The following is an 18187-nucleotide window of genomic DNA, read 5'->3' as shown; positions in this document are numbered from 1 at the left end:
GTCCAGCCGTGGTGCTCACCAAGACCTCACCGCTTGGAGCTCATCTTCCTACACGGAATACGCACTGAGCGAGCCGCCGAGGCGACATTTAAAGACGCCGAGATTTTTGGCTCCTCGGGTTCAGTCCAGACCGAAGCGAGGCTGGGATTTCCTCTTATCGTTTCATATTTGACAGATCTTTGTGTGTGCGCGCGTGTGTGTGTCTGTGTGTGTTGGGTGGAGTCAACCCGGAATTCTCCCAAATTGGAAAACCACTGGCACATTTCAGGTAGGTCGGCGGCTGCAGGCTACATTAATGAGCGCGTATCCGACCAATGCAGGGATTTATTTCAAAATGTTTATCATCAGTGCAAAAATCATTGCTGCTCCTTCCCCCCCCCCCAAACATGATGCATGGTTTGCTGTTTTCTGCTCTAACCAGGGCCGCAGCTCGCTGTGTGTCCACAGATTAATCTCCTCTTAGAAATAAATAGTCGCACGCGTTTTCACAGATCTGCATCAGCAATTAGCAGCATCGTTGCATTTGGATAAAACTGCACAGGGGCGAATACAGCCGAGAAACCCTCAGGATGGATGCATCCAAAGCAAACCTAAACGGAGAAGGCCCGATGGCTTCCTACGAGGGTGTGATTTAAAAGCTATAAATTGGCCGTAGAGCTGTGGAGGCTGGAGGGATGGCAGAAGAATTTGTCGTCTTCGACAGTCTGCTTTAAGATAAATACATTTTTTGTGTGATTTTTAACAAAGAATAGATGCGCAATAATAATAATGCATATTATCATAGAAAGGGGGATTGATTCAGCAACCCCTCACCTCCAGTGAAATGCTTCATTTCTTAAGGCAAATTATTAGAAAACACATCTGTGGGCACATCTTTGCCGTGGCTGCCAAACTGGGACATTTCAGTGGTGAGTGAGTGGGTGGGTGGGGGTGGCTCAAGGAGGCTAAAATGGGAGTAAGATGTAGTGATTGCGAGAATTGATCTGCAGAGCTGCAGCTGATGTACTCTTGAGGTGAAAGTTGAGAGGAGGAAGGCCAGCAGTGGAAAGATCTGCAGATCCTGGGAGGAACTGGGGAGAAGCTGCAGGTGCTTTGCTTAGGTGTACCAGCATAAACTCCTGCTGAAGAGCACTTGAGCAAAAGGGTGTGTGTGTGTGTGTGTGTGTGTGTCTCTCTCTTAATCCCTCCCAGCCCTCCACTCCTTGCTAACCTCCCCCCCCCCCCCCCGCCAGTTGGTCTAAATAATAACGTGACAAAGGAAGAAAAGCAATCATGCATGAGCGCTGGCTGAAAAATGACAAACCGCTGTCCAGCTGATGCCCACAGAGCAGCTTCTTCAGATAACAAATGGACAAACAAAATGGGTCCTTCCAAGTTTCACTGTGTAAAAAGGAACGGGTGGGGGTGAGGTTGTAGTAGAGTAGCTGCTCCATCAGGGTAGAGCTGTCGCCAGGGGGGTGCTGATTTAATGTGACGTTCACTGAGTCTCCCCCCCTCCCTTGCATCTGTTTGGCGTCACAGGAGCACCATGAAGGACGGCATCGCCAACAACAGCACGGCCAGCATCTCCCAAGCCAGGAAAGCTGTGGAGCAACTGAAGATGGAGGCCTGCATGGATAGGATAAAGGTACAAAGCTTTATTGTTGTTATTGTCTGCGCACGTGAACAAATATTTTCACATCGCTTCTGTTACCAAGTATGCAATTACTCAAAAACCGTACCTCCACTTATCATGGAACTGAAAGCTTTGTGTGCCTCTAACATCGGCTGGGATTTTGGAGCAGTTCAATAGGCGCGTCTCGATGAGTGACAGTTCTCAGCAAGCATTTCATTTTTGCTCATTTTTGTCTGAATAAAGCACAAAATTAACTTTGCTGGCTTACAATTGGCAACATTATCACGCTTGGCTCTCATGGCTTCATATTTGCACACAGTAACACTGTTTAAAAGAAGAAATGGCCGGGATGATGGTGCCGTCGTCCAAAAACTGGGAAAAATGCATCAATTAGCCACACTGCATTGGCTTTTCCTCGTGTTTAAAATACTCACTCGTGCACTAAATCTGCATCCTTTATTAATGCACTAATTACTCCTGTTTGAATCACCGTTGGTAAACACTACAGTGCCCAGCTGTTTGAACGTTATTTATTTAATTTTTAAATGAATCCTCATTTCCACAGTGGGGTTGAATTGGCTTGCTGTCAGACGTATTGAGGTAGATCAAAATAAACCTGGCACAAAAAGTAAGGAAATTTGTCTTTGGTCAATTTCTTTTTGTTGTAACAAAAAGCCTCTTGGGAATAAATATTATACAGTTGGAAATCTTGTTTATTTTTCCTTAAATGGTACCACTTGTAAGGAAAGTGCATTTGTTCCGCCCATGAAAAACTTGCCAACTTGGCAAGCTAATGGACCCTGCTGCAGCGGTCAGTTGGTGTCTAATCCAAACATGCCACGTTTGACTGATTTGGTGCTTGCGCTGTAGGACAACGTCAAGCTGCAGAACCAAGATGCAGCATTATTTGGAGTGAGCTCTAGTACAATCTCCAAATTGAAGACGAAGATTCCGATAATGGAGGATGTCAGAGAAAGGCGGTGAAGTTGGCGTCCCAAGAAGACTGTTTTCCTCCCTTGTCAGCACTTAAGAACTGTTAGCAGTCTTCTACAGATTTGCAGGATGACAACGGCTCTCTACCCAGATGATCTAGAACAGGCTCCATGCAATCTCCGGTTTTGTGGCGGCCTGTCCCGAGCCCTTCACCATCAGGCATGTTTGCACTGGTGTCACCAATACGTGCACTGAAACCTGAACATGTGGAGGAACACCATGTTCAACCATGAGTCCAGATCCTGCTTGTGCTTGCCCCTGCAAATCAGAGACTCCATCCAGAATTTGGGAGTGGAGTGGATGGTGTGGCATGCCAGCAGTAATGACATCAACCCCACTGAATACTTGTTTGATCAACTTGAGCGTGCTGTTCAATTACACTGACTTATGACAAATGCTGGTTGAAGAATGGGACACATCATGAGGAGGCGGTGCCAGTGTGACTGTATTTCCACAAATTTCTTTAGGCAGGTTTAGGTATATTTAGAGACCAAGACACACGCTGTACATAGGCATGGAAACAATGTATCACTAGTCCTGTTTAAACCTTCATCCCTGTGACATGGTCCACTTTTCTGTTACTCCAGCCTATTATGTTTTCTTGATTTAGAAGCACAGTGTAATAACTCTGCACTCATAAAACATTCAAGATAACATCCATGTGTTGAATCCTGGGTCCGCTATTACTGTGCACTCTTTGTCTCAGTCCATTATAAAAGCTTTAACCCATTTATTAGATGGCCTGGTCCAGTTGGAGTAAATCACTGCTATTATCTTCCCTCGTCTTTCTTGGATTTCTTTTCTTTAGAGAAGCGCGCCACAGTTTTGAGTATTGCAGTGCTGGCATTTTTGCCAGACTCGTGATGGATGCTTGGCGCACTTTTTCCCACCTTGCAACTCGACTCGGTGACAGTTCAGTGTAATTACAAACTTGCATATTTGTTATTTTGAGTCCCTGGATTGTGTAAAGTTGAATGAGGAATGTTGGGCACTTCTATAGATTGTGTATATAAAAGGTAACTGTGGTCACTATGACATCAGCAGGGCCTCTTGATGTTCTGAAGGAGTACCTCTGACGTAGGGCTGCTCGATTATGGCAAAAATGATAATCACGATTATTTTCACTGAAATTGAGATCTTGATTATTTGACGATATTTATTTAACCCTTACGACCTACTATAGAACCAAGTCCGCCAGAGCTTATATTATTATTTTTTACATGTTGTAGTGCCATTTGTGGGAGCATTTCAAGTTGCTATACAACTATTATAGCCCATATTTTAATAATATGTATGCGTTAAGTCCATAGTAACTACATTAATTGCAAAAAAGTGCAATAAACTACAAAAAAATTTAATCTTTTGTTTTTACATATATTTCTACTTGGAGAAATTTAAGAGGTTTATCCCTCAAAACTTTAAATACAAAAAAGTTGCAAAAAATAGTTTCCCACCACAGGAAATTTATTTTGAGTGTCTTTATAGTTTTATTTTGGAGATACACCAATTTTTATATACTGCAGGAAAAACGAAAAAACAATCCTATGATGCAAATTTGCAAAGAAAACAGCAGGTGCATCAAAATAAACTATTTCCAGCAGTGCAATTCGAGTTCTAAGCATCCCAGCAACTATTCAGAAAAGTCAAACATGACTTATAAAACACCAGTATAGGCTTTTAAGGCCTACAAGTAAAAAACTACATTTTCCGCGAAAATGACGTCACTTCTGGTTTTGGGCAGGAAATGGCGGACATGCGCGATAATTCGCACTGACGTCTGTTTCACTGTGGGAAGTGTTAGGAACAGCTGATCGGATCGGCAAAGCCTGTTTCTGGAATATTATGTTTTTGTTCCTGCAAGCGCTTTTTATGCAATTTTTGCAAAGCTTTATGTGGAAGGAAACCGTGACCGAGGACAAGCTGATGTCATAAGATGTAAGTACAACTCCTCTGGTTTCATATGCAAAAAAAAATTATTGTGCTAGCTTACAGGGCTCAGGGTTCTTCAGGGATTTAAAAATAGTTACACAAAACTGAGCGTGCAGCTCTGACCGGCTTTAAAGGGTTAACAATAACAATGTATTGAATAATGACTTTAAAAAATAATAGAAAATAGTGTGCAACACCACTGAAGTTTTTTTTTTTTTTTTTTTAAACCTCTCTTTTCAACCAACGGCAGTCACTCTCCTCTCCAAATAACTTCTGCTTAGCTGGTCTCCACCCTTTTTTGCGCCACGGACTGGTTTATGCCCGACAATATTTTCACGGACCGGCCTTTAAGGTGTCGCGGATAAATGAGGGAGGGGCTAATAATCGGCTCAGTCATTTTTAATGATCGTTGAAAGCCCAGATCGTAATCGTGATTAAAATTCGATTAATTGAGCAGCCCTACTCTGACGTTCATGGACATGGTTGTGGATTACGTGTGTCAGTTGCATATGTGGGGAGGGGAAAAATAAATGACCCTAAACTACCTCTTTATTTTAACCTGTTAAATGCATTTTAAACACAATCTTGGTTATGTAGTGGAAGGGATCAACAACCAATTTATAGCAATTAGAAGGGAGGGAACGTTTGTCAGCGCTAGCTAGTTGGCAAGTAATTGACGTTTGATGATGTTTGGTGTTTGTTAGTGAGGTTTGAGTTCTTGATTTATGGCTCTGACTGCAATCACTCAAATTAGCGACGTTCTACAAGTAACTGCCCTCTAATTTAAAAGCGCGGACAGATTTCCAGCACATCTTAATCACTCTGAGATTTACGCTGATGGGCTCAACTCATCTGTGATGACTTCTTGCAGCAGGAGACTCGACTCAACTGGTTCTATTCTTGTTTCTCTCACATGAAAAGCAAAGTTGCCAAGCCACTTTGTCATTTTGTAGTTAAATTGCATTCCTGCAGCAACCATGTCACACTATGTGGAAGAATTTCAAACTTATTGTAATTTCACCCCCAGCCGGTCACAGCAGATGGCTGCACCTCTCTGAGCCTGGTTCTGCTCGAGGTTTCTTCCTGTTAAAAGAGAGTTTTTCCTTCTCACTGTCGCCAAGAACTTGCTCATTAGGGCTCCTCTGACTGTTGGGATTTCTGTATTATTTTAGGGGATCTACTTAAAAGCACCTTGAAGTGACAGCTGTGATATGGTACTATTTAAATTAGATTAAATAGCCAGCATGATTACATTAAGCTGTAAACTGATGGCAGATGGACTCTGCCTTATTGGTGTTTCAATGCCAAATTGAGGACCAAAGTTGATCACATGAGTTCTCAAAATCAGGTCTCAATCTTTGAAGCGGCCATTTCAAAGGCAAAGAGACTGCAAGTTCATTGCACAATAATTCTGGTTGTGCTGTAGTCTCCGACCACTGCTGTCTGATCCGCTAAGTGGGATCACTTCTTTTTAACTCCCCCAATCTGCATCCTCACATTTTTCTGAGCCTTAGTGATATCGCTTGAGTCAACATTATCAGATTTGGCCTAGTTCCCTGTCACATAAACCCTCAAACTACAACCGTTGCATTTCCCACCACTGACTTCCACAGCAGACTGTGACATGCCAATAAAATGCACGTGGGTCTTTTTTTTTTTTTTTTTTTAAATAACTTTAGTCCGATGTCTTCTGACAGGCATTGCACGAAGTCTCGGTTCACCTTATCATCGCCTCTGCTGTGCACAGCTTGGAATTCCAAGCAGACCAGCGTGTTAAATGTGAGGGATGAACCCATAGGAAAGGTGGGCTATGGTGGCTGCTAACCAGCTCTGACAGTAACTTTCCACCAATTTAGGTCAGTGTGGCTGCAGGATTACTTCTCCACCACACACATTATTGTGAAACAGTATTGTTTCCTCATTAAACAACACCTGGTTAAATATTGACTTTTGCTCCCTGTGCACTCTTTGTGGTCGATCACCTCGAGGCTGTTGCTGCAATTAGACATCAGTTTGGTGCTTCCGTCCATTCCAGGCATCATTTTCTCGGTATGTTTACTTCCTGTTTTCTGTTCATGTATCTGGCATGTTGGGGCAATTCTGAACACTTTCTTTTATGAATGACTTCTTATGCAACTTAATGTCATCTCATTCAGTAGGCTCCTCGTGTGTTTGGGGAATGATTGCCCTGCAGATCAGAGGCTGTTCACTCAGCAATATAGCTAAGCATGGAAGCCGGCCAAACACCTTCATTCCTACTCGGCACAGCACAAAGGCTGCTTACAAGCAAACCTCATAGTCTTAAAAAGTAAAGTGATCCGCCCGAAACTGCAATCAGTTTTAAGAAGATTAGGTATCAATTTGGGCTTCTTTCAGGTAGCTCATCAAAATAAGACCTCATGCGTTTTAAAGATATTAAGTGTACCGAACAGCAAAACCATTACTTGGTTTTTAACACAGCATGTGTGCAATGGGACTGCAGCATTTTTGTAGACAATACAAACTCTAAAATGCCAAATTTTCATTGGAAAATTGCTGAAAATGTTGAATTTTTTTTAATTTTTCAACACAAACCAGCAGATTGAGTTCAAACCCATTATTAAAGAGCAATTCTTCCTCTGGTTTTGAAGCCTGTTAATAGCAATATCTTTATTATATTAATAAATCTGATGCACTTTGGCTACTTTTTGTGAGATCATTGTGGAGTCTGTGAAAAGTGTTTTTAACAGGACTCCATGCAGTATCCTCGCACTGCTTCCACAGGCACCGAGCCACTCAGCCAGGATGCTGACAATCAAATGCACTTCATTAACTGATCATCAGCAGGTGTGAGCACCTCTATGAACGCAGCCGTTTTGGCAGTTTGCGTGTCTGGAGCATTCAGGTGTGTTAACGCAATCTGTCCCGGGAGCAGACGTCCCAGCAGTTTCACCCCAAAGGTCAGACGGTGCAGTGCTCTGACAGCCAAGAGCTTCCTCTCTGCAGGCATCAGTTAGCATGTTAAAGTTCATGAGTACATTTAGAAAATGACTGAACAAGTCTGACTTCTTTGGAAGAGTTGTCAGAAGATCATGCAGCACAACTTAAGTTTGCAAACTTGTAAGAATAATGGCGCACTGACTAGTAAGTACTCTATGTAAGGAGACGTCTTTACCTTAGAGTGAAGCAGAGATGATTGAAAAACTAAGACTAGAAGGAAATGAGGAAGGACAAAACGGCACGTGATCTGCCAACCTGAGATGGGGAAACTCACTACAGTGGATGGGAAAATAAAAATCCAAATTCTCCAGCATCTATAGGATAATGCCAAGAAATCAATGTTTTTTGGGAGATTTAGGCTCTAAAACCATTCTAAATTTGTTCAAACTCTACAAATTTAGAAAGAGTGGTCCAAAATTTCTTCACAAGATGTGAGAGATTGATAGTCCAATTTGTTGCTGCCAAAGGTGGTTTTAAAGCTACTGAATCATGAGTGTAGGTAGGTGTGTCCCCTCACATGACTGTAAGTAGCCATTCTGACGTAGAGCATCAGTGTTCCCGAATCAAAACGCGAGGTTTCCTCCCCCGTATGCAACCGCGTAGAAGAACTTTCAGGTTTTGGATGGCAGTCTTATCAGACTGTCTATGCAGAAAGAAAACCCAGCATCAGAAAAATGGACAGTTTCCTTGTTGTTTTTTTTGCACATTATGTTCAGGCCTGCAGCCAGTTCTCGAGTGGATTCACAGGATGGTGCCAGAACGACAGCAAGGCAGCTGAAAAAATATTGTTTGATTCATAAATTATTGTCTTGTGACCCACGTCTCTACACGCATTTCAGCAGCATGGAGTTATAAATGGTTTATTGCAATATATGAGTCTCTTGTCTTAAGATGAGAATTAAAGTTTTACTGTCAATTTAGGATTTTATAGAAAAAACTGCTTTAATAACAACTCTATTCTTTAGCCAAATCCTCCTAACTTTGGTTTTCATGCAGGTGTTGTTACACTGATGTTAAGTATTGAGGATCATCTGCTTTTTTCCTCTTTTTATATGAAGCGTTAGCTTAGCTGTAATGGTGTTCAGACCTTTTCAGGCAACATATTTTAAGCTTTGTTTAAATTTCCAAATTAAGGGGGGGGGGGGGGATCTTGTTGCTCTGCAAAACAGCAGCTTCAGTTGCAGCATGATTCACATCTGTATCATTTTCTCGGCGGTTGCTCAACGAAAGCGAGACAGCTGCTAGTATTTAATAACCGCATAGTGCATCAGATGTGGCGATCCAAATAATACTTCATAAAAGAACTCGAATGTGCATGGATATAAAAGCAGAGGGAAAAGGAGACTTGGCCACGCCTGGCGATCCCTTAAATTTAATTAAGGGATCTGACGAGGGAGAGTGTGACAAGAGCGGTCTCTGTGCTGCTGATTGAGGGATCACCACACTCTCATTAATTGCTCAATCAGCCAAAGGAATGTGATCTGTGCTAATTAGGAGGACTCTCCTTCCATCATGGGGCTGCGGTGTAATTACAATCAGTCTGGGCCTGACGACACACACTGAGCAGTACCACTCTCTGTCCTGTGAGCCTCCTGTTCAGAGCAGGAGCATTTGGCTGCAGTTGCATAATAATATAATGACTGCATTTACTTTGATTATGAAAATAATTAAACTGTTTGCTTTGTTAGTGTTCACACTTCATGCGAGCTTGGATTCTCTAATTAGTGCCTGAGTTTGGTCTTTTTTTTTAGTTTTTAGGTAGCCATTTGGGGTACATTGTGTCTGAGCGACTAATTTTTATTTCAGCTAATTAAAGTTCTCTGTTAATCAACGCATTAGTCACATTATTCCAAATATTCAGATCACTGGTGGGTCTGTAAGCGTACAGTCACTGATGACGATTGATCCTCTCATGAATGCAGTGTTACAATTCTGCCAACTAAAGTGTGGCGTTGAGTCTTTTTTTTTTAGTTTCAGCACAGACACCTCTGTTCTGAAATATCACCGTGTGGTGTATTGAGTATTAGGTGACTTAACAGCTTTTATCAGCAACAGAGGAACTGCAAAAGGGGATCCATGATGTAGGTGCAGACATAAATAATAGAAACTCATTAGCTGGAAGAAGGTGGCGACAGTACCGTGGCTGGAGCAGAAAGCTGACAGAATGATGCAGAGAGGTAGCCATGCGTGGTAACACTGCTGTGTCAGTATGCTTGGCTTTCCTTTTTAAGTTTCATGCATTGCACAGCTTATAACTAAACTTAACTTTGGGTTGGATTTTGCTGAAAGAGGTGCTCGATGGAAATGAAAGCAGCAGTGGGGGAAAATGACTCCGCTGTGCATTTGTAGTTTGAACAGGATGTCGTACTTTCATGGGGTCGTTTTTAAAAGTAGTTCAAAATGAGAGATGCACTCGCTGTCCATCTTCTATAGTTACACTTTGCTTGTACTGGGTTAGAGCACAGTTTTGCCTTTTTAATGGCATCAAGAAGGTGCTTTAAACATTCCTCATGTTTTGGTCGATGCTGACATGAATGCAGTACAGTTGCTAACAATCTCCTGTTCAGTTGCATGCAAAAACGGGTTTGGTGACACTGGAGGCCATTTGAGTACAGTGAAGTCACCGTCATGTTTAAGAAATCAGTCTGAGACAGATTTGAGCACCTTGACGTGCAACAACACCGTACTGTAAGCGGTCATCAAGAGATCTGTGCACCGTGGTCATAAAAGGATGGACATTCAGTAAAAATACGATATGATGGGGTCTTAAAATGATACAGTTGGTACTAAGTGTGCCAAGAAAATATTCCCTGCACCATTACACTGCCAGCACCCCTGAAGCATTGATACAAGGTAGGATTTGTCTATGCTCTCGTGTTTAAACCATATGCTGCCCTTCCATGTGAGTGTTGCAGCAAAAATCGACTCATGAGACCAAACATCATCCAGTCTTCTGTTGTCCTCGGTGTGGTCTTCCGCTGCTGTAGCCCATCTGCTCCAAGTTGTGACGGGTTGTGCATTCAGAGATGCTCTTCTGCACAGCTTGGTTGCAACAAGTGGTGATTTGACTTCGTGTTGCCTTCCTATAATCTCAAATCAAGTTTGGTTATTCCCCTCTGACATCAACAAGGCATTTTCACTCAGAGAACTGCTGCTCACTCAGTATTTTGTCCTTTAGACCATTCTCTGTAAACCCCAAATGGTGACCATCTCAGTAAATCACCAGTTTCTGAAATGCTCAACCTTGAAAATCCTTTAAATCGCCTTTCTCCCTCACTCTGCTCAGTTTGAGCATGATGACGTGTCAAGCTACACCGAGCTACCATCATGCATTTGGCTGATTAGAAATTATTTTTGCATTAATGAGCAGATGTACCTAATAAAGTGGCCATGAGTATATCTAAACTGTTCTTGGGTTTTAAAAATTTGGGCAAAAGCTAACTTTCCAGTGAGAATGAATTACGATTAGAGAGTCTGCCATTCCTCTCAGCAGTCCAACCATGTGGAACAAAATCAAAGGCTTCACTGCTCCTTTCAGGATGGTCTGTGGGGACACTGGTGATCCCTGACCTTTTAATAATGTCACATTTTTTAATGTGGCCAATATTTCATTTAATGGATAATATCGCCTGGACTGTTTGTTTTTGTGGCATTTAGCAAACAGCATAATGCTAATATGGTAAATATGGTTGATACTGTAAACACGATAAAGCTTCTTAAAGTCGGCTCGCTGACATTAGCGTTTGGCTCAAAACTGAGTTGTTGAGATGGCTACAGACTTTTATTCTTGTTTTCCGATTTACTGGCACAGCATGATGTACCTCAGTGTTTGCCAGACTGTGTGACCTGTGAGCGTATTGTCAAATTGTTGTGGTTGCCTGATGTGAAAGCAAAGCAGGCAGTAAAGGCTGTTTGTGGGGAGAGAGGGAAGAGAACATGTTTAATAGATTTTTTTTTTTTTTTAAATAGATATGGGTGTCCTTGTGGCTAAGTGCTTGGTAGGGATGTTGAAATTAAGAAACTGAATAACACATCCTGGTTTTCTGCCATTTCTTCTCTTTTTGTGGGATTTTGAGTTGAAACTGCTCCATTTCAGGCTGCAAGATGGTCGAAACGGTAATGTAACAATCCATGCTGAGGACCAAAGCTGTGCTATTCTCTTGTGAGAGCAGCAGTGGGTGAGGTGAAGTGGCAGGCAGGAGATCAGATGGCTCTGTCCTCCACATAGATCCCTGAGCCCTCGCCAGCCCTCTGATGCAGCTGCTCCTCTGCTCTCCATTTGCCGCCTCCCCTCCCGTAACCTCCCACTCAATTCCCAGTTGAAAACCTGCATTCACATACAGTCTGACTGTACTATAAAATTTATGGTCACCGTTCGACTTTTTTTTTTTTTCTTTTCATTTGCCTTGGAAGATGTCACATGCTTCGTGCTATGCTTGTTGAAGTCCCACCTTAAGACCCGTGAGTTACCTCGACGAGCTTTCTCGCCCTGGTTCCTGAGGGTCGGGTAACGGTCATCGGTGCAGTCGCTACAGGCGCTGACAAATCGGGAACATCGGCAATATGCAAGTTGAAAGAGCCTTACAACAATTTGCCCAGGTCTCATCTGGTGTGAGTTTAACTTCAGAAACATCTGCTCTGAGAATGAATAAATGGTGAGCTGCAGAGATGTGTGAGCTTATTCACCTTGCTCTCAAGAAAAGACGTTTGGGCCTCGTCCACTAATATTTGCACTAAAATGTTTTTACCCTGCGCAAAAAAAGTTTGTGCGAAGCATTACTGTTGGCAACATGCAGAGGTGGAAAGAGTACTCAAAATTTGTACTCAAGTGCAAGTACTGTTACACTGGTTAAATTGTACTCAATTACAAGTAAAAGTACTGGTGTTAAAAAAATACTTGAGTAAAAGTACAAAGTACTGTTCTCAAAAACTACTCAGAGTATTAATTACTTTTTAACAGACTGATGTTTTATTCTGTTGTCAATAGCAGGCATTCAACTCGATTCACCAGTATAAATATTTATGTTCAAAGCACATTTTTCAGATGAACAAGGTATAGAAAGGTAACTTGTTTTGTAAATAAATGTAGATATAAAAGGAGGAATTTTGTTTGTTAAAACAATGACAAAAATGTTTCTGAACATGCGTAGAACCATTTAAACTTTTCCCCATACACTGAACAACAGGCAGGTAAGTGTCTTAAAGTCTTAGCATTTCTTTCACACTTTACTTTCTGAACCTTTTGTTCAGTTTCAGCAAGAGCTGGTTTTCTAAATTAACAGAGGCAATCCGACTTCGTTTGGCAGTGAAGAGTAGACCAGCACAGCTAAAAAGTCGTTCACACGCAGCAGAAGCAGGCAGAGCTGTGTTTAGTTTAAGAGAGAGGTTTTTGATGGCTGAGAAGGAGTGCAGCAGCTCCATGGTGTCTGTGGCACAAGCAAGATAACCATCAAGCTCAACTGCACTTTGCAGCCTTCTGGAGATTGGTCTGGAGAAGAATTCATCTTCATCAGATGACTCTCTTTGCTGATCCTCACTCTCATGCTCTGTCGTTTCAAGATGTTGTTTGACGTATGTCAAGGCTGTAATTGCAAGTAGATAACACAATTTTGTTATTTAAATTTCAGTGATTATTCCTGAACACAAATTTAAAATCGGCAAATTCTCAAAAAGGATTGTTTAGTATTCAGGACAGACCATCGATAACTTACAATGTATTAGGTGAAATACTCACTTAAGCATGTGTTCAAATGTAAAAATACACAAAAATGGGATCACATGAATCCTTACCAGCCTCTGTTACATCTGCTCTGTCAGTCCAGGAAGTCTTGAACTTGGGTAAGAGGACTGCAGCTGCAGCCAACTCTGGATCCTCCATCATCGCTCCAAAACGCTTTTGAAGGCCATTTTGCAGGGCTCTGATGAGTGGCACGCATGTCTTGCTTGATGTCTCCAGCCTGCTAAGTTTGGACAGTAGTTGTTGGATTACTGGCAGGAGCCATCCCATAAAGGAAGTGGACTCAGACTGAAGGATGTTTGAAGCTTTCACCAGTGGCTTCATGGTGGTACAGTACTCCCTTAGGAATGCAACTTCTGCAGGACTCAACCTGTAAGACACAACAACAAAACCCACCATGACTATAATAGGGATCTTCTGATTTAATATTAAGAGTCTGCTCACGTTTTTAACCATCCATTAAGGAAAATTCACAAAATTTGAAACCATATTGGTAGGTGTCCAATTTTACTCACATTTTCACCTTGAACTCCTCACAAATGCTCCTGATGGCATCTTCCCCCTTCTCATCAATGATGCGTATTATCCTTTCAATGGCAAGGTAGGTTGAATTCCATCGTGTTGCATTGGGACGAATGATCTGTAGCTCACACTTGTCCTCTACCACTTCATTAGCCAAATGAGATCGGCCAGTTTTGTTCCAAATGGCCTGGCATTTTGCAAAGGTTGCACGGGAGAGCCTCTTGTAGGTTTCATTCATGCTCTCTGCTAGGGCAGCATCAGTTGTTGCCACAAGGTTTAGCAGGTGACATGCACATCGCTGATGAGGCGGAAGTTGATACTCCAAACCAGAGTCTTCATCAAGAATTGCACTTGCCTCATGGTAGTCCCTATGGTCAGTCAGGTCAATAGTTTCTGGGTCTGCTTCATCTTCATCTGCATCATTTTGTGCCCCAAACATGTGGAAGGCCTTGACAAAGTTGGATCCACTATCAGTTGTGGTTCTTACAACTTTGCCTCTAATCTTGTATTGGCAATGGATATCATCAAGCGCACCAGCAAGCATGTCAAATGTGTGAGACCCTCTCAATCTTTTGCATGCTGGTGCTGCAGATCTTCTTTCCAGGGACGCTTCCTCTATCCAATGGCATGTGACTCCAAGGTAACTTTTCTGATGAGCTGACCAACAATCAGTAGTGGTAGCAACAAATTTGACTTTATCCAATGCTGCAACCAAAGTCATCTTCATGTGATCAGCAGCTTCACAGATTCTGGCACGGACAGTGGGTCTGGAGATGACTTTGGCTTGAGGTTGTAATGTGGTAACCAATTCTTTGAAAGATGGCTGTTCTACCACTGCAAATGGCTGTAGACCCTCACATATGAAATTGATGACAAGCTTGTCAACAGTTGCTTGTGGAACATGTTTGTTTGCAGCTCTCAACATCAGGTCTGGTAACTTGGCTTGTGTATTTGCTGAGAGCTTGTTTGGTGTGGCTGTGGTCTTTCGCTGTCGAGATGTTGATGCCACAGTGATATTGTACTGCTCAGTCTTCGATGGATGTTTCCTCTGTAGAGATAAATATTATCATACGTCAGGTTCATACATTACTTCATAACATCACTGTGATTAACACTAAAAGAAAACACATTTTTAAAACATTATTCAACTAGACTTGAGCTAATCTTTGATTGTTGAGCATAGTATAAAAGAGTGGTGAATTGGTCAAATTTTGCAGATATATTGCTGTATTTATTCACAAGTGTAAACCAATTTTGAACGATCATTGCAAAAAACATGAATTTCTGTATACATTCTAAGTTCTGTAATATGTATACTATCTGTAAAAAGAGTATCGACCAATGTATCAGTATCTAAATTTTTAACTCCTTTTTATCAGTATCACCCTAAAGTTTTCAGTATTAGTCAGGTCCTAAAAATACTAAGAGCAAAATATGTGTATCTAGCAAATCTAATTTAAGAAAAGGGATCACATACACAAAAATGCTGCCCATACAGCTAACAAATAAAACCAATCCACATTATGTTCTTTAAAAAAAGATATCATATTGGGAAACATATAACCCTACTGATTAAGAGCCATGTCACTATGATAGACCTATATCAGGCCAATGATCCTGATCAACTGATCCATCAATCGGGCTCTGGTACATGTCAGCTGAGAGCTGGAAGATTAATTTGAGATGCAGCTCAGCACTGTGTTCAAGTTTGTTTGTTTTTGTTTGTTTTTTTTAAATAGGCCAGCTGATTGTAGGCCTGTGAGTTTTAAATGACTACAAGTTTAATTTATTGTAATGACGGTGGTTATCCAAATAATAAGCTAAAACATTCCTACGAATTGTAGCTCAGTTATGCATGCACACACGCACATTAGCTAGCTCCGTCTTATTTTAATATCAGGCTAACCAATGGCGGTGACAATATCTTAGCCAAACTAATAACCTTAACACACATGAAAAATAAGAAAGCAATATCATACACGTATAGTTGTAAAACCTCTTACCTCAATGTGTTTTTTTAGATTAGATGCTGAAGTCTTGTAAGCTGAAATGACTGTAGAGGTCAAACAAAGTTTGCACTGCATCTGGACGCTGTCTCCTTTTCTTCCTCTGTACACGAAAAATTCCTCCAGGTATGGCCACGGGCACGCGTCCTCCGTCTTTTCTACGTCGTTTTCATGGTTGACAGTGTTGTCCTCTGTCTCCATTTTGGCTTCTTTGTCTCCAAATCTTTCGTCTATAAAGTAGTTTATACTCCACCATTTAGCACCTCCAGACACCTGTGCCTGCTGCTGCAGCGGAGTTTATTCTTTGCTTACGTCTTAAATTGGCGCGGTTGCGATTGCACGGCCTTATTGGCTGCAAAAATGCAGACGAAAGGTTTGAATATTAATTCAAATTGTGGGCGTACTCAGTAGTGACTTTTGATTTTATAAGTAGCGAAGTAGATTACATGGTGTAAGTTGTACTCAAGTATGAGTAAAATTACACACTTGAAAAATTACTCGTAAAAGTACAAGTACCCAAAAAATGTACTTAATTACAGTAACGTGAGTATTTGTAATTCGTTACTTCCACCCCTGGAAATGAGATGCAGCTATGGCCCCAGGATGAGTTTGAACTTTGAAGCCATGACTACTGAACTTTAGTAAGAGAACACTGGAAGCAACTTTAACAACATGAACATTGATTGAAAATCTGAAATGCAGGACTGCGTGTTTCTGGTAGCACCCCCAAAAAACGGCCTTGAAACATCATCACACAGTTTAAAGAATAAATCTGAAATGTCTGATCAAAAAATTTCTTCTGAATATTTCAGGTATCCAAAGCCGCCGCAGACCTGATGGCATACTGCGAGGCGCACATACGCGAGGACCCCCTCATCGTGCCCATGCCCGCCTCCGAGAACCCCTTCCGGGAGAAGAAGTTCTTCTGCACCATCCTCTGATGAGCTGCTGGTAGAGCTGTGCAGGCATGGCGTTGCCTGGCTTCTCTGTCTTCACCACACCTGAAGCTACTGGCCATAGGCATTGAGCTGAGTTTTGCCAAGGCGGGGACACTCTGTTGTTGGTCAGCTCTGCCCCTGGTGGCTGAAGGTTTTGGGGGAGTCAGCTACCAAACTGGCAACCCAGTGGGCGTATAATGTCTTGTTAAATAGGTTTGTTATTGCTTTGTTATTAGAGAAACAGCCTTGCTTAGTGCTCAAAGAGATGAGAGATGTTTTGGTTTTTTCTTTTTCTGTGCTAGATTTGAACTTGCCTCAGGAAACAACTTTGCCCAGTGTTTGACTTTTTTTAAAAAACATTTATTTCCCCTTTTTCTTTCTGAATAAAAATGTGTAGGTCTTTGTATAAACTCAATCATGACTTGTGTTAGTGGGTTTTTTTTCTCGTTTTTTTTAAATGGCTCTCAATGCACAGATGTAACTATTAGTAGCAACACTTAAAGCACCACTAAAAATTCGACGACTTCCCTCAGCAGTGGTTTCAGTTTCAGCATCGACAATTAACCCACTCGCTTTAGCACAATCTGATTCAGATTAAAGCCCAGAAACGGAAACCGTATCTCACAGTGAATAATTTCCGCTGCACTCTCAGTAAGAATGAGGCGGCCGCACGTCGCGTTCTGCTGCAAAGAAATGAGTGGACTGTTTTTTGAAAGGTGCAGAGCTAATGTTTCAACAGCCAGATGAGTTCTTCGGGGTTATCACTGTGCAAACAAGCCCTTAAGTCAAGAATTATTTATGAATCTGCCACCTTCTGCCCACTCTAATGCATTCTAACTTTGCTTCTCGGTTTGATTTGCTCTTTTCTTTCGAATCTGAAAAAGCATCAGTTAATCCTGCAGCTCTCTGCAGGAATAGATATAAAATATCATTATTATTTTATTTTTTTGCAGGACATCTTGTTCCCTTCAGCAGTCTCTCTTAATTTCTGGGCATGTTTCCTGAGCCTGATTCTTTTCCTCCTTTTCTTCTTCCTTTTTGCCTGTCCTAGAGTGAATGGCGAGGCCTTTGACATTAATACCAAACTGGAGGCCTGCATGTTTCTCTGCTCCTTTTTGACAGCCTCCTCTGTTTCCGAGGGACCGTCAGTCTCTTCGAGTGTACAGTATGTTACGGTGCCAACTTCTGTGGGAGCGGTGTGATCTTCACACTGTGCTTCCCGGAGCCTTTTCTTTTTCTGTTCTGGGTTTTTTCTCTTTTGGAAGAAAAAAAGCACACTGTCGAAACATTTCCTTTACATGGTAGTTGAATAGCATTTGCTGATTTTTATGATGACTTGTTCTGATCGTTATTAATATTGTTATCAGTAGTATTAACGAATATCTGTTGCACAGCACTGACAGCTACATGACGTGCAGTGCTCCTAAGCCTGTATGATACGTAGAGAAAACGTTTATAAATCATGCAA

At 41.7% G+C, this 18187-nt stretch overlaps 2 protein-coding genes across 2 annotated transcripts; one reads left to right on the top strand and one right to left on the bottom strand.

The window, feature by feature from the left end:
- Window positions 1–1525: 1525 nt before the first annotated feature.
- gng4 (guanine nucleotide binding protein (G protein), gamma 4) lies at window positions 1526–16722 on the top strand. The gene is made up of 2 exons (XM_085368831.1): window positions 1526–1627; window positions 16594–16722. The coding sequence occupies exons 1-2, from the start codon at window positions 1529–1531 to the stop codon at window positions 16720–16722; spliced, it is 228 nt and encodes a 75-aa protein (XP_085224957.1). The 5' UTR covers window positions 1526–1528.
- On the bottom strand, window positions 12402–16351 carry LOC146620208 (E3 SUMO-protein ligase ZBED1-like). The gene is made up of 4 exons (XM_085368832.1): window positions 15779–16351; window positions 13769–14823; window positions 13307–13623; window positions 12402–13098 (listed from the first exon to the last, which is right to left on the bottom strand). Exons 1-4 carry the CDS (start codon window positions 15980–15982, stop codon window positions 12743–12745), a joined length of 1932 nt encoding a protein of 643 aa, XP_085224958.1. The 5' UTR covers window positions 15983–16351; the 3' UTR covers window positions 12402–12742.
- Window positions 16723–18187: the final 1465 nt, after the last annotated feature.

Source organism: Diplotaxodon limnothrissa, linkage group LG13 (assembly GCF_057381915.1).
Source record: "Diplotaxodon limnothrissa isolate DT_005_m linkage group LG13, D_limnothrissa_male_GT1.1, whole genome shotgun sequence".
Lineage (NCBI taxonomy): Eukaryota > Metazoa > Chordata > Actinopteri > Cichliformes > Cichlidae > Diplotaxodon > Diplotaxodon limnothrissa.
The sequence above is the reverse complement of the archived record's forward strand: the minus strand, read 5'-3'. Positions and strand labels throughout refer to the sequence as shown.